At 36.4% G+C, this 16348-nt stretch overlaps 1 protein-coding gene across 1 annotated transcript in view; it reads left to right on the top strand.

Moving 5' to 3' along the window:
• Positions 1 to 16348, top strand: part of SBF2 (SET binding factor 2) — a 510367-nt gene that overhangs the window by 193237 nt on the left and 300782 nt on the right. The window contains exons 4-5 of the mRNA XM_006885420.1: positions 13884 to 14006; positions 15130 to 15240. Coding sequence (XP_006885482.1) covers positions 13884 to 14006; positions 15130 to 15240 — 234 coding nt within the window. The remainder of the gene's footprint in view (positions 1 to 13883; positions 14007 to 15129; positions 15241 to 16348) is intronic.

A 16348-nucleotide genomic window follows, 5' to 3' on the forward strand; every position in this document is an offset into this window, starting at 1 on the left:
TGACATTGATTCATTCAGTGACATTATTAACCATCTTCACTCTCTTTCTGAGTTGTTCCTAACCAACTAACATACACTCACTGCTCCATAAGGTTCCTGTCTAAATGTCTGAATTGTTGTTCATTTGACTACTTATGAATATATCTTAAAGAACAGTGTGCTTAATACAGTAATTTTTTTTAACTGTTGCTTAGTTTCAATAAATCAGGGAGCATTTTTCATATGAGGTCTAGTTTTTATGAGAATTTGAAAATTATGCATTTTATTTCTTTTAATCAGAGTTGTTCCTCAAAATCTTCAATCAAAATTGTCAATAATGGTAGCTAGACACAATCTTGTTCTTCTTGGCTTTATTACAGAAGGTGCAGTCTTTTCTAGCTTCAATCAATGACATGCTCTATATCCTCTTTGTATTCCTGCTCCTCTTCTTTTCTAAATTGCAGCAGTTGACTAGAGACCAGTTGTTACATTTTGGATGCTGTCTCAGGCACTATGTAGCAAACTAGTAGGGAGGACAATACCCTAAGCACATTATTAGGCCAATTAACCATCTCTAGCTATTCTTAGACTTGGTTTCAAGGAGGGGAAGCCTGACCATCTTTCTGGATTGATATTTTGACTTCTGAAATGCCCTATCTTCTAAATAGCTTCTTTGAGCTAATAACTTATTTATTATAATGTCTATATGATATCATATTGTTTACCTGTGGTGGACAGTGTTTGGTGGAGCTTCCCAATTAAAACAACCTTGGAAGCAGGAGTGTCATCCACTTCTGAAATGCTTGCCTCTGGAAACTCTATGAACAGTGCTCAGGTCTTTCGTTCATAGGGTCACTATGAATTATCTACAACTCGATGGCACCTAACAACAATAACAACAACAATATAGAGAAAGCTATGCACTTGCTGTGGAGGGTCAAGGACTGTAGCCTTCAGTATGGACTGAGGCTCAATGTCAAGAAGACAAAGATTCTCACCACTGGACCAATTGGCAGCATCAGGATGGATGGCGAAGAGATTGAGATTGTTCACAGCTTCAGTTTGCTCGGCTCCACAGTCAACACTCTTGGCACCAGCAGTCAGAAAATCAAAAAGCGTATCGCGATGGGAAAGTCTGCTGTTAGGAACCTCTCTAAAGTACTCAGGAGCAGCGGTGTCTCTCTGGAGACTAAGGTGTGCCTGATACAGGCCATGGTCTTTGCAATCGCTTGTTATGCATCAGAGAGTTGGACAATGACTAGGGAGGACAGAAGGAGAGTTGATGCCTTTGAGCTATCATGCTGGAGAAGAGTACTGAATGTACCGTGGACTGCCAGGAAAACAAACAGATTCATCTTGGAGAGGATTAAACCAAGCTACTCCTTGGAGGCAAGGATTCTGGGGCTTCGTCTGACATACTTTGGACCTGTTGCCAGGAGGGACGGGTCCTTGGAGAGGGCATCATGCTTCGGAGGGTGGAGGGACAGTGCAGGAGGGGAAGACCCTCTATGAGATGGATTGATTCGGTGACTGGGGCAATCGGGATGGGTGTGTCAGAGGCAGTATGGTTGGTGCAGGATAGAGCAGGGTTTAGGGCTGTTGTACATAGTGTCACTATGAGTCACAAACGACTCTACGGCACATAACAACAACAACAACAGTGTTGGCCTAGTGGACAGAAAGTTATGCTATCAAGCCCAAGGTGGGTGATTTTAATCTGTGGCACTCAGACCTGGTTTAAATTGTTTTTTTGTCAAGCATTCTTCTACGTGGTAAAGCACTAGTCTGTGCATTGTAGTACAGAGGTAACTCGTGGTTGCTGTGATGCTAATCACTGTGACACTGAAGTACCAAATGCAATAATGGTCACCCATGGTGGACAATGATTGGTGGAGCTCCCTGATTAAAACAAGCTTGGAAGCAGGAGTGGCATTTACTTCCGAAATGGATTGCCTGTGGAAACTCTATGAACAGTGCTCAGGTCTTTCGTTCATAGGGTCACTATGAGTGGTCTATGACTCAACGGCAGTTAACAACAACAACATATTATATGAAAACAAAATACTGATAAAACTTTCCTAAGAGGAGACTCTTTTAAACATGCACTTCAGGCAGTTCTCTGTTGATGTGCTGTTCCAGTCTTTTTTGTATCATTTTCAGCAGAATCTTGCTTGCATGTGATATTAATGATATTGTTTGATAATTTCCGCACTCTGTCGGGTAAGCTTTCTTTGGAATGAGAAAAAAAAAAAATAGATCTCTTCCAGTCAGTAGGCCAGGTGGTTGTCCTCCAGATTTCTTGGCACAACTTGATGAGCATATCTGTGTTGAAATATGTGAATTGATATGCCATCAATTCCTGGAGCTTTGTTTTTTGCCAATTCTTTCAGAACAGCTTGAACTTCCTCCTTCATCACCACAGGCTCTTGCTCATATGCTGTTTCACAAAATTTTTTTGCGTCCCCCAATTCCTTTTGGTACAGTGGCCACTGGGTCACCTGGCAGCGTCAAGATAGATGATGAAGAGATTGAGATTGTTAACAGCTTTCGTTTGCTTGACTCCACAGTCAACACTATTGGTACCAGCAGCCAGGAAGTAAAAAGAAGAATTGCACTGGGAAAGTCTGCTGTCAGAGACCTCTCCAAAGTACTTAAGAGCAATGATGTCAGTCTGGAGACTAAAATGTGCCTAATACAGGCTGTGATCTTTGCAATTATTTGCTATGCATTGGAAAGCTGGACAGAGTCTAAGGATGATAGAAATAGAATTGATGCCTTTAAGCTGTAGTTCTGGAAAAGTGTTGATTATGGACTTCTAAGAGAACAAATAAGTTTGTCCAAGAGAGGGTGAATCCAGGCTGCTCCTCGGAGGCAAGGCTTCTGAAGCTTCATCTGACATACTTTGGACATGTTGCAAGGTGGGACCTGTCCTTGGAGAGGGACATTATGCTTGGGAAGGTGTAGAGACAGTGCAAGAGACAGGAGTCTAGAAGGAAGGTTGCATAGTGCAGAGGACTTGAGGGGGAAGGATTGCATAACAATGAAAGAATATGTCCTTTACTTTTCAAAGAGAAGAGTGAACTGGGGAGGGGGGGAGGAGTGGGCAGGGAGAAAAGCGTAACAGTGAATGAATGGAAATCCAAAGTGTCTATAAACTTTCATTAAAATTAATAAGGAAAATTAAAAAAAAAAAAAAAGGAAGACCTTGGATGAGATGGATTGATTCAGTACTGGGGTAATGAGGGTAGGTTTGTCAGAGACAATAAGATTGGCACAGGATAGAGCAGGTTTTAGGGCTGTTGTACATAGGGTCACTCACTGTGAGTTGCAGGTGACTTGATGGCACATAACAACAACAACAGGAGGAGGAGGAGACTTTACTAATTAATTACTGCAGAGCTACTAACTGCTAGAATGGGTGTTCTAACCATTATTTAGTAGAAGAAAGATGAGGCCCTCTCTTCTCATTAAGATTTACAGCCTTGCAACCTGAGTAAAGAGTCTTCAAAGTTAGAACCAACTCTATGGTAGTGGTCATTCCTCTAATGAGAAATGTGACTTTGGCAAAAAAACTTTCATTTATTTGGACCTGAAATTGCTCATTCATATAATGAATAGAATAGATTTAAAGTACCTTTTGTTGTTGTTATCATTATTGTTGTAGTTATATACACTTGAGTCTCCTGTAATTCACAGTGACCATATGTATAATAGCCCTGAATCCTGCTCTATCTGGAGCTAATTTCATTGTCTCTGACACACCTACCCCCATTACCCCAGTAACCATCTCATTCAGGATCTTCCTCTCCTGTGCTGTCACTCTGCCCTTCCAAGTATGGTATTCCTCTTCAAGGTCTCTCCTAGCAACATGTCCAAAGTATGTCAGAGCTTCAAAATCTTTGCCTCCAGTGACCAGCCTAGTTTCATCCTCTCCAGGACAGACCTGTTTGTCTTGGCAGTCTATGAGAAGTATGAGAGTATTCAGTACTTTTTTCAAGCACCACAACTCAAAGGCATCAATTCTGACATGATGAGAGATTCTTGCACTTGAAGTGTATTAACTAGAAGTCTAACCTGGATTTCCACGTAAAAAGTGAGAATTCTACCACTGAACCATGCTGTCCCTCCTCTGTCTCTTTGCTGTTGTCATGAAGTTGGTTTTGAATTTGCCATGTTAGAGAGTAGAACTCTGTAAGATTTTCTTGACTGCAATATTAATTATATCAAATTGCAAACTATTGCTCTGCAGTAATGTTGAACAGGTTCAAACTCCCACCTTGGGTTCCTCATCTTTGAGCAACTCATTACCATCAAAACAGACCAACTTATAACTGACCCTCCAGCAATGAGGAAAAGTTCTAATCTTTCCACAGCCTGACTAGTATTTGTTGTTTGCTGCTTTGTTGAAGTTCCCCGTTGTTTCTGGGGTGAGATGATATCTCATAGATGTTTTGAATACAGTAACTTCTTATTACATAGGTTTTGCATAAACACAACTAAATGTTCTGGGTTCTTTAGTCATAGCTTGTTATTATCTGTAGAGTCCAGTGGCTTTGTGTCAGTAAAGCACTAATAGACCTTTTTTCTCCCCCTGGCAGTCTCTTCTTTCAACCAAAATCCATCCGACATCCTCAGTGATATCTCTGATGCCCTAGCCTCTGCCACATACAACTGGAACTTCAGGCAGTTCTCTTTCACTGTACTGTTCTAGCTGTTTTTGGATGATCTTCAGCAATATTTTGCTTACATCTAATATTAACGATATTATTTGATAATTTCCACATTGTGACAATATTTATTACCTTGCAGCAGCAAGTACTTGGGAAGATGATATCTGTAAAATGGTTTGTTTGTTTCTTTGTTTTTTAAAATGCAACTTGTGCAACACTGTCCACTAAACTAAGAGATATTCTGGTTGAATATAATGGCCAAAATAATGGAATTTGTGCTATCTTCAGAATCCTTATAGAACCCAGGAGCAAGTCAAGAGGGAAATAAAGGTATTCTTTTTTAAAAAAACATATTTTTTAATTATGCCACCAGTGATTTTGTAATTATGGTTCTAAAAGAAGTTTACCGAAAAGTTGGATTTTTATTAATTCATTGTTGTATATTTTCCTCCCTTCCTTCCCCAGTTCACTTTTTAAAAAGAAAAATTTATTCATCATTGAATAATTTCCTTCCCCGCTTTCCCTGCTCCAGTCCACTTTACAATGAGCCTCTTATTCTGGACTGTCATACAAATAATGCCTAATCACATATTCCTTTTTTAAATACTAGTTTATTTATAAAATTTAAATACATTGTTTTTCACACCAGATTCTTCCAATTTCCCTCACCCCCCTACACATCGTTATCCCTCTGTTTCCACCCCCCTTGTATCTTTATACTCATTCTACAATCATGGTTTTATACAATATTTATCCTTGTCGGGCTGAATTAGTTCACTCATTTTTTATCATTAAAAATTAGTAATATGTTGCTTTTATTTATGAACCTTGTCTTCTGAGATATGAAAATATTGCAAATAATATAAACAGATAGATAGGGGTAAACTAAGTTCTGAACCAGTTCCTTTGCCTGAAAGCAGTCATATGAGTATTTTTCATATAAACTAGACTTTTACAGTATGCATGTTATGAATAATATGTATTATTTAGAAAGGAATGAGGGAATTTTCTAGGGGGAATTTGTTATTTATTTAAGAATTAAGCAATGGTGTAGACTTCTTTATTTCCAGTTCTGGAAAGTTTTAAAGCTCTTAAATTGCTTATCTAAATTAGCTCTATTAAATGATCCATTAAATACATTAGTTAAATTTTTAGAAAGAAATTTATAATTGAAAAACTTTTACTCATTTAATTACATGTATTCTCCCTATTAAATTGCTTAAATAAATTATATAGGAAGATCTTTGGTATGAAAATGAAGTCACAGAGTAACTGTAGCACATTGGAGATGTTAGGTGCAACAACTTTTTGAATGATAAAAGTAACAAGATTTTGCAGTTGCTTTGATGTGGAAATTTAAAGTAAAGGATATAAGAAAGATAAAACTGAGTGATGGACAGGAAATATTTTTTAAAGTTTTTATCTGTTTTCTGTATGTTGTTGTCGTGTACCATGGAGTCATTTGCGACTCATAGCTACCCTGTGTACAAGAGCCCTACACCCTGCTCTATCCTCTGCCAACACACCTACTCTCACTGCTCCACTCACTGAATTGATCCATCTCATGAAGGGTTTTCTTCTGCTTCTGCACTGTCCCTCCACTCTCCGGAACATGATGTCTCTCTCCAAGGACTGGTCTCTCCTTGCTACATGCCCAAAGTATGTCAGATGAAGCTTCAGAATCCTTGCCTCCAAGGAGAAGCCAGGATTCACCCTCTCCAGGACAAACCTATTTGTTCTCCTAGCAGTCCATGGTATATTCAGCACTCCTCTCCAGCACCACAGCTCAAGGGAATCAGTTCTCTTTCTATCAGTCCTAGTCCAGCTCTCTGATGCATAGCACGCAATTGCAAAGACTATAGCCCAGATCAAGCACACCTTAGTCTCCACCTGACATCATTGCTCTTCAGTATTTTGGAGAGGTCCCTGACAGCTAACTTTTCCAATGCAATTTGTCTCTTGATTTCCTGAGCCAAGCAAACTAAAACTGTTAATTATCTCAATCTCTTCATCATCCATACTGATGCTGCAAGTTGGCCCAGTGGTGAGAATCTTTGTTTTCTTGATGTTGAGCTTCAATCCGTATTGGAGGCTGCAGTCCTTGACTCTCTGCAGCAAGTGCTTCCGGTTCTCCTTAGTTTCTACAAGAAGGGTTGTGTCATCTGCATAATGCAGATTGTTGATGAATCTTCCACCAATCCTGATGCCACATTCCTCCTCATACAGCCCAGCCTCCTGCATGATCTGTTCTGCATACAAATTGAAAACGTGTGGAGAAAGAATACATCCCTGGCAGACACCCTTCCTGATTGTGAACCATGCAGTGTCTCCTTGCTCTGTTCTGACAACTGCCTTTTGGTCCAAGTATAGGTTTCACATAAGCACAATCAAATGTTCTGAGATTCCCATTCTTCTCAGAGTCAGCCACAGCTTGTTGTGATCTACATAGTCAGAAGCCTTTGCATCATCAATGAAGCACAGATAAGACATTCCTCTGTTACTCTCTGCTTTCTGCCAAGATCCATCTAACATTAGCTATAATATCCATAGTACCACGACCTCTTCTAAACCCAGCCTGCACATCCTGGCAGTTCTCTGTTAATGTGTTGCTCCAGTCGTTTTGGATAATTTTCAGCAGAATCTTGGAGACTTAAGCCATCAAGGGCTGGTTTTCTGTATAGCGTCATCATATAAAATAATCTTTGATTTTAGCATATTTGTATCAGGATATCTTTGGAGGACAATAGCATTTTCCAGCTGGATTAAAATGGTTGTACTAATTTATCCTATATTATTGAAAACCAAATAATATTTTAGGTTTTGTTCTAGGGTATGTTAGTGCACTAAAGCTGGGAATTCCATTACCCAGATGTGGTCTGTACTAAATAATAGGTAAATGATGATATTGACAATTTAAGAAGTTGTAGTTTTTATTTATACTTTGCCTAAGGTACACTTCTAAATCAATTTGTGGCAATTTATTAAGTGGTATTTATTGTAAATCTGTATCTTTAATAGGATTTACATAGTATAATATTAGCAGTTTAGAAAAGGTTTGCAAATGGTATTAAAAATTATTAAGATAGTAAATTTGCCAATATTGTTGTAACATTTCTTACATGTACAGCCTATGTTTTGAATTACTAATTTTTTTAAAGTTTCTTGCATCTTTTCACCTATCTGAAAATCTAGCCCATTAACATATATAATTATTACATAAAATGTTTTCTAGCATTTTATAGAATAACCTTTTCTCCTTGAGCATTTATAAACAAAAAACTTAATACACTCTGTTACTGTCTCTTAAAACAAGAGACTCTCAACAGTATGTCAGAGTGGTTTTAGTGGATCTGGGAGTGTTTCTTTAATATTTTTGTGAATCTAAAAGTGCACTGTATACTTGAACATCTAACAGCTGTCAGATATGAACTACATTTAACTTACAAATACAACTTAAAGATAGGATTAGGAACAAAACTTGTTTGTAATCTAGGAATGGTCTAGAAACTTATTTTAATAGATGGCAGCTATTTGGAACATAAGTGATTTGGAGAGTTTAAATCCATTCCCAAGTCTGATCATGTCCCGTGTTTCTCAAAACTAATTACTGTTTCAAAGTTTGCAAGATGGTTTTTGATGTGAATAACATTTCAACATACCGGAACAAAGGTTTATGAATACCTTTCTCTGAAAGGAAGGCTTTACGATATCATTGAACAGTGCCAAATACACTGTGCTTTTCTACAATTTCATCTTTGAATGTAATTTGATTAGCTCCTTGTGTGTGATGGTACCGTGCGTAGTCAGTACAATCCTTGTGACATTTTGTATGACTGTAGATTTTGGCAACTTGTAAATAATGTGTAAAGCAAGTTTTTATGATTAAAGAATCAGATTTATTGACTTTTATTATTAAAAGTTGGAACTTAACATGTATGAATAAAAAAATAAAATAATATAATCTTTTACTGGAAAAAAAACAACAAAAAAAAACCCAAGAGACTCCACTATTACTGTCTCTAATTTTCACTTAATGACTATTTTGTTATCTGATGTTTTTCATTTGTGAAAATTGTAAAAAAAATTCTATTTTGCACATTACCAATATATATCTGATGGTAAGGAGCATTAAAATGTGAGATAAGAGTTAACATTGTGGTGGTGAAGGTATGTGTCAATTTTTCTAGGCCATGATTCTCTGAGATTTTGCAATGATGTAACATATATATAAAAGTTTAATTTTTACATAACAGAATAAATAGCCTCATTTTTTTGAACCTCACTGTAGATAAGTGAGAAGTTGTAGTACCTGAAAGTATGCAGATTTGAAGATTTTTGGTGTTCTGTTTTTTCTTTGTTTAATCATACATAGTATGTTTTATTTTAAATGTAAAGTATGAATTTTTATTTGAACTTGAGATGTTAAAGTTTTATAGCAGAGCTCTTGGAGTTAGACAAAGAATCTCATAATTTATAGTACATTTATAAATGAAGAGTCAGCATCTACACTAAAAAGTGATAAAAATGGAATTGTTTTACCTGACATTATTTACATTGTATTAAACTGACCCTCTTCTGTTAATAACTACCCTATTTAATGAATGTTTAAATACAAGACAATTTTAAGAAATGACCAACACATTTGATTGTTTTATTTTATTTTGGTCAAAGTAGGTTAATAGTCATCTATCTAAAATGATTATCTACTTAACTCAAGCTAACTTTTAATGGTACTCTAGGGCATTTATCACAATCTCATAAAAATGTGGATAGGTTTATCTGTTCCAGGAATTTCCGTCATTTTTTTGTCATTTTGAATTTTAGTGATCCATGAAGACTTATGATTCATTAAGTGTGGAAATCTTTAGTAAATTCATATTTATCACTTTTTAAAAAGTTTCTAAGGATTTCAGAAACCAACCATTCTAAATTTAGCTTTTTCTTTGTAACAAATGAAAATCTTTCAAGACCATATGGACCTTATTGGACACATAAAAAGTAAGCAGATAGTTCCCTTTGGATATATGCATTCCACAGACATGTAGTATTTGGTTAGATTGCTTTGCACTGGGAACTGTATGAGCTCCAAAGGAGGTAGAAAATCCAATCTATACTCTCCATGTAAAGGGAAGAAAGACTTCCCTTAATAAAATACAAAAAAAACACCCTCATTTCAAGACAGTTTGCCCCTGTGCTAGGGACAAATAGCATTGAGATAATATTAAATATTAACTGTGTGCCTAGTTCATGCTATAGTAATTAGGAGCGCTCCAGTGAGCAAATAGCCTTCATACAATGTGTTCTAGTTGAGGAGACAATAAAAAAAACAAACAAGTTACATAACATGGATAATGTATTGGATGGTGGTGAGTGCTATAGAGTAAAAGAAATCAGGGAAACTGGGTCATGAATTCTGGGGCTTTGTAAGTTCAAGAAGCACGGCGAGCAAAGGCTTAGTGGTGTAGATAGACCTTACAAATAATAATGATGATGAGTTGTTTGACTAGAACACCGAGAAGCCTAAGCAAAGGGAAGAAATAAAGATGCTGAGGACTTGAACAGAAGATTTCAAAGGGCAGCACAGGAAGACAAATCAGAGTATTATACTGAAATGTGCAAAGAGCTGGATTTGGAAAATCAAAAGGAATGAACTTACTCAACATTTCTTAAGCTGAAGGAACTGAAGAACAAATTCAAGCCTAAAATTGCAATACTTAAGGATGCTGTAGGAAGAAAGTTGAATGACCTAGAAAGCATCAAAAGAAGTTAAAAGGAGTACACAGACACTCTACCGAAAAGAATTGGCTGGCACAGATGAATTTCATGAAGTAACGTGCTCGTAAGCCTATGGTGATGAAGGAGGAAATTCAAGCTGCTCTGAAGGAATTGGAAAAAACAAGACCCTGGGACCTTATGTCATAACAGTTGACATATTTCAACAAACAGATGCAACCCTGTATGTACTCACCAGGTTGTACTGAGAAATCTGGAGGACAATCACCTGGCCAACTGACTTGAAGAGATCCATATTTATTCCCATTCCAAAAAAAAGGTGACCCAATAGAGTGTGTAAATTATCAGACAATATAATTAATATCACATGTAAACTAGATCCTGCTGAAAATGATCCAGAAATGACTGGAACAGCACATCAACAGAGAACTGCCAGATATGCAGGCTTGATTTCGAGGAGGCCTTGGCACTAGGGATATTATTATAGACAATGTTAGATGGCTCTTAGCTGAAAGCACAGAATATCAGAGGAATGACTGTCTGTGTTTTGTTGACTATGCAAAGGCATTTGAGAACTTGTTTGGAGGTAACAGCAGGGGAGCACAGCTACTTGTATACCTTTGACCGAAGGACGATTGTCTTTGTATCAGGGATGGTTGTCCCCTTCATCTGGGTGTACAGCTTTGGTAGAGATGTTTATGGAGCAGTGAAGGAGGAAGGGGACATCCACCTTACCAGTCAGCTCAGCCAAATCAACCCTAGTGATCAACTATTGTGACAGCTATTGCAGCCAGGTTGTCCTCACATTCTATGCAGAGGCGTATTACTGTGTGGGTCACCACAAACTGTGGCTAACTGTGAGAAGAATGGGAATCCCAGAACATTTGATTGTGCTCATGTGAAACCTATACTTGGACCAGGAGGCAGTTGTCAGAACAGAGCCAGGAAACACCATGTGGTTCAAAATCAGGAAAGGTATATGTTAGGGAAACATCCTATCTCTATAACTCTTCAATCTGTGTGTGAAACAGATCATCTGGGAGGCTGGGCTCTATAAGGAGGAAAGTGGTGTCAGGATTGGAGGAAGATTCATGAACAACCTGTGTTATGCAGATGACATAACTTTGCTTGCCAATAATTAGGAAGATCTGAGGCATTTGTTAATAGGAAATCAAGAGTACGTGCAGCCTTCAGTATGAATTGAACCTCAACATCAAGAAGACAAAGATTCTTACCACTGGGGCTATTAGTAGCATCATGATAGACAGTAAAGAGATTGAGATTCAGTTTGCTTGACTCCACAATCAAACAGTTAGGGACTGTTCTAGAGTACTGAGGAGTAGTGGTATCAGACTAGAGACTAAGATGGGCCTGATCCAGGCCATGTTCTTTGCTATATTCCTTGCTATGCATCAGAGAGCTGGCTAAGGATGATAGAAGAATTGATCTTTTAGAGTTGTGATGCTGGAGAACAGTACTGAATATATACCATGGACTGCTAAGAGAACAAACTCTGTCATGAAAAGGTCTGTCATGGAAAGTATAAAACCAGGATGTCCTTGTAAGCAAGGATTTTTAAGTTCTGTCTGACCTACTTTGGACATATTGCAAGGGGGGGATCAGTCCTTGAAGAAAGGACATCATGCTTGGAAAGATGGAGGAACAGTGCAAGAGAGGAAGACCCTGGATGGGATGGATTGACTAGTGACTGGGGTAATGGAAATAGGTGTGTCAGAGACAATGAAATTGGTTAAGAAAGGTCCGGGCTTAGAACTGTTGTACATAGAATCTCTGAGTCGGAATCGACTTGCCGGCATATAACAATAATGATGATAAAGGAATTAACCATTAAGAAATCTTAGAAAAGAATATTCCAGACAAAGGAATAAGGGAGATCTAAATAGAATCATCATAAAAGGAAGAGGTTTCCTTTAACTGAGATAGGGAATACCACAAGAACACTGGAGCTAGGAAGAGAGTTTAGAACTAGTTTGTGATGGCTAGTGGTCATCTAAGGAGATGTCAAGCATACATATTGAAGTATGACATTCTGGTCAGAGGACTGGCAATACAAATAAGCATGATGTGTGCTGGAACATTATATATATAAGCTGGGAAGTGTGAGAAAGAAAAATTAGAAAAGCAAAGAAAAAGGGAAATTTTTTATTATAGAAAATACACTATAGTCTTAAGAACACTTAGAAAAGAACTTGCAAGCTATAATAACTGTCCTTTTAAAATAATTCCTAAAACAGTATGTAGGAACAGTAGGTGCCAGGAAAGAAATGGATTTAAGGATAGCATTTTAATGTGGTTTGGATGAAAGTTTACAGAGTATGTTAATTTCACATTTAACAGTTTAAGTATATTTATTTCATTTTATGACATTAGTTAACAATGCTCTTCCCACTTTTGCCCCTTGTTTGGTTGTATAACAGCAGCCTTCTCATTTTCTCCTCTTTTTTCTTGCACACAAATAGTCATCCTTCTTCCCTGCCCTTCTTCCCTCCTGAGCTTTCTTTTTGAGAAGTCCTACTCTTTTGCTCTTAGATAGCTTAGTGTTCTGAAGAATATAGTTCTCACAGGTATTGTTCATCAGTCTGTCTGTTATTTGGCTGAAAGGTGATCTCAGAAGTAGGTTTCATTTCAGGTTTGAAGGCTATCTCTAAGGACCAAACACTTGGCAGTTCTATCACTGTTTATCAGACCAGTAAATCTGAGCTTTTTAAAAAAATATGATTTTGAGTTTTGTTTTACATTTTTCTCCTGCTCTTTCCAAGACTTTCTATCATGGTTGCAATCAGAGAGGTTGACAGTGATAGCCAAGTGCCATCATTACTGGTAACGGAGCACCCCCTGGCTCTTCTGGTCTCAGGCTGGGGAGGTGTGGTTCATGTGGTCCATTATTCCTTTGGATAAGTTGTTTCCCCTGAGTCTTTGATTTTCTTCCTTCTTTGCTCCAGACAGAGTCCAGTAGCATCTTAGATGGACACCTCCAAGCTTTTAAGGTTCTACTCATTACTCATTAAAGGATAGTGTAGAACATTTTCTTCATGGGCTATATTATCTCAGTTGCATAGATGAGTGAGTCTTTGATCTTTAAGAAACAGTTACTGACATATAAGTGAAAATACTTTCTCAGAGCTTATTTTACCAACCATTACTTAATTATTTTTAGAAGCAGTAGTGGCATCCACTTACTAAACAATATGCCTCTGGAAAATTCATGAACTTTGATTAATGATAATTATAGAAAGGCTTCAAGCCTTTTGTTCATAGGGTTGCTATGATTCATGCTCAACGCAGTGGCAATCAACAACAACAATTTAAACAATGAAACTTTCATTTAAAACTTCTCTCTGCTCAGAATATCAACACTGTTGCTTATGAGCAAAATGAATTGAAAATTGTTTTAAAATTACATTCTTGAAGCTGTATGTCTGTCTTGTGTGAATCACTAATTTTGGAAATTTTTGTTGATTGCAGTGTCTCTTTTTCTAGGGAACAAAGAAGGAAGAAATTGAAGGTGAAGAGGAAGTGTCTGGTTTAATTCAGCCCGCGGAAGTGTTTGCTCCCAAAAGTTTGGTGTTGGTATCCAGATTAGATTATCCAGAAATTTTTAGGGTAAAGAACACATAGTTGTCATTATTGTTTGTATTTTCATGTGAATTTGTTTTGAGTGGACTTTGATAAGGAATTGATCATATTTAAAATATCTTTAGATTAATTCTAGGAATTCATCAATAAAATAAAAACTATTTTCAAAAAAAGATTAATGATGGTTAGATTAAATGACAAATTGAAGAAGTTAATGTGACTATTTAATTGGATATGGATGTATTATTGAAAATATGTCACATGTTTATTGAATCCTTAACTTATACACCCTAAAGAAAGAACTTGATTTCTTATTAGCAATTTTAAAATAGACTATCAATATAAAACTTTCTTTATTCTTGTCCTCATTCTTTTTAGTGAATAGTTATTTGATATTTCATATTGTTCTGACTATATTACCACCTGCATAGATTTAAATAAACAACATTTATTGGTTTTTACTAACAGATATTTTATGTTTTTGATGCTTAGAATTTTCAAATTTCAGAAATAATTTATAAACATTTGTAGTACTATATAATTTTTAGAACACTTTTTTATATTGTTCAGACTATATTTGTTTACTATCCAGATTTCAAAAACATAAAAAATTTCTGATTATGAATTGTTCACAAATTTTAGTAAAGTGAAACATACAGAGATTGTATTTTACTTCATTTAAACACCTACCTTCTTCTAGACTTTTATTGTAGCTTTTGCTCTAATATATCTATTTTCATACCCATTGTAATCATGTAAATTAAATTACTCTGTGGAATAAATACTCTGAATTTAATAAGAGTCACAAAACAAACTTTCTAAATTGCTATCTTGATATTTGGGGCTTGCAAAGTAAATTGAGACAAAAGAGATTTAGCCCTACAGATTTGTTAAGTAGCTATCTGAACAAAGCATTTGTTTTAGAAATTGTGTGTTTCTGCTCTCTATAATCTTATCTCCAGGCTCATTAGAGCTTCTGGTTCTAGAGAAAAATTTAATAAGCTAATAACATTTGCAACTTAAATTCTATTCCTTGTTCTCTGGAGAATATACTGTGTTCAAAGGAAAATTTCCCTCAGAGCAGATGTGATAATTGAATTTTAGTATTTACTTTTCCCATGACATAAGTACAGCATTTTTCTCTTTGCAGGCTTGCCTAGGTTTGATCTATACTGTGTATGTGGACAGCCTGAATGTCTCCTTAGAAAGCCTCATTGCAAACCTTTGTGCCTGTCTTGTTCCGGCAGCTGGAGGATCTCAGGTAAATAGACTAGAAAAGGAGGTGGAGAGAAACTGTTTCCTTTTCTCACAACTCCTAGTTAATTTACTTTATGAACAAAAAGAAAGGGGGCGAAAATCCTTTCAATACTTTTATTTTCAAGAGGACTCTAGTATGGTCCTTTTAGTCTAGATCACAAAGTTAATTTTCGTCAAGGGTTTGCCCTTCACGTTAAGTAATTAGAAGTCATATTTTGTGTAAGTTGACCTATTGTCATGGTTAGGTGCTGTTGAGTTGTGTATGACTCATTGAGACCCTGTGAACAGCAGATCTGAACCCTGTCTTATCCAGTGCCATCCTCACACTTCCTGATACATTAGATCCCAGTGCAGCAGTCACTGTATAAATCCATCTAGTTGAAAATTGTCGTCTCTTTTTGCCTTCCTTCTATTCTAAGCATCAAGGAATAGCCCCTCCTGGCACCATGCCCAAAATATGTGAGGCGGAGCCTTATCATCATTGCCTCCAAAGAGCACTCTGGCTGCACCGTCTCCAAGACATATTGAACTGTAGTTGACAGTTTTATTTTGTACTGTGATTTTTAAACAACTTTAAAAAGTGTGCTATTTCTTTTACTCTTCTATATAGTTTCCCCTCTTAAAAATTTTCATAAAAATATGAAATAAAAAATTGAGTGATAATAATTAGAATATGACATTAAGAATACCTTTGGCAAAATTCATTGTAACAGTCTATAACTATTTCCAAATAGGTTATTAATTTCACTAGATAAAGGCATTATACCTAAAATAATTTTTGATATGTGCTTAGAAATTTTAATAAAATATTTTTTTATTTAAACTTAGTAAGAAGAGAGCTTATTTTTCTGATTTTGATTGAGTGCCTTCAGCAAATATAATGGTAATTGTTGTGCCATGATCTTCATTGAAAAGTATAATCTATAACTTACATTTTTTAAGGGTTTTGTCATAGATTGTGATTGATACATAAGGACATAAAACACTTTTTTTTTAAACGTCATGCATCTTTTTTTTTTTTAAATTTAGGTTGTTTATTTTTCATTTCAATGAACATCTACAGAGATTTTGGGATTCCATTCATTCATTGTTGCACCCTTCTCCCCGCACAA

This window comes from Elephantulus edwardii, unplaced genomic scaffold (genome assembly GCF_000299155.1).
Source record: "Elephantulus edwardii isolate Elephantulus edwardi_28Jun2011 unplaced genomic scaffold, EleEdw1.0 scaffold00044, whole genome shotgun sequence".
Taxonomy (NCBI): Eukaryota; Metazoa; Chordata; class Mammalia; order Macroscelidea; family Macroscelididae; genus Elephantulus; species Elephantulus edwardii.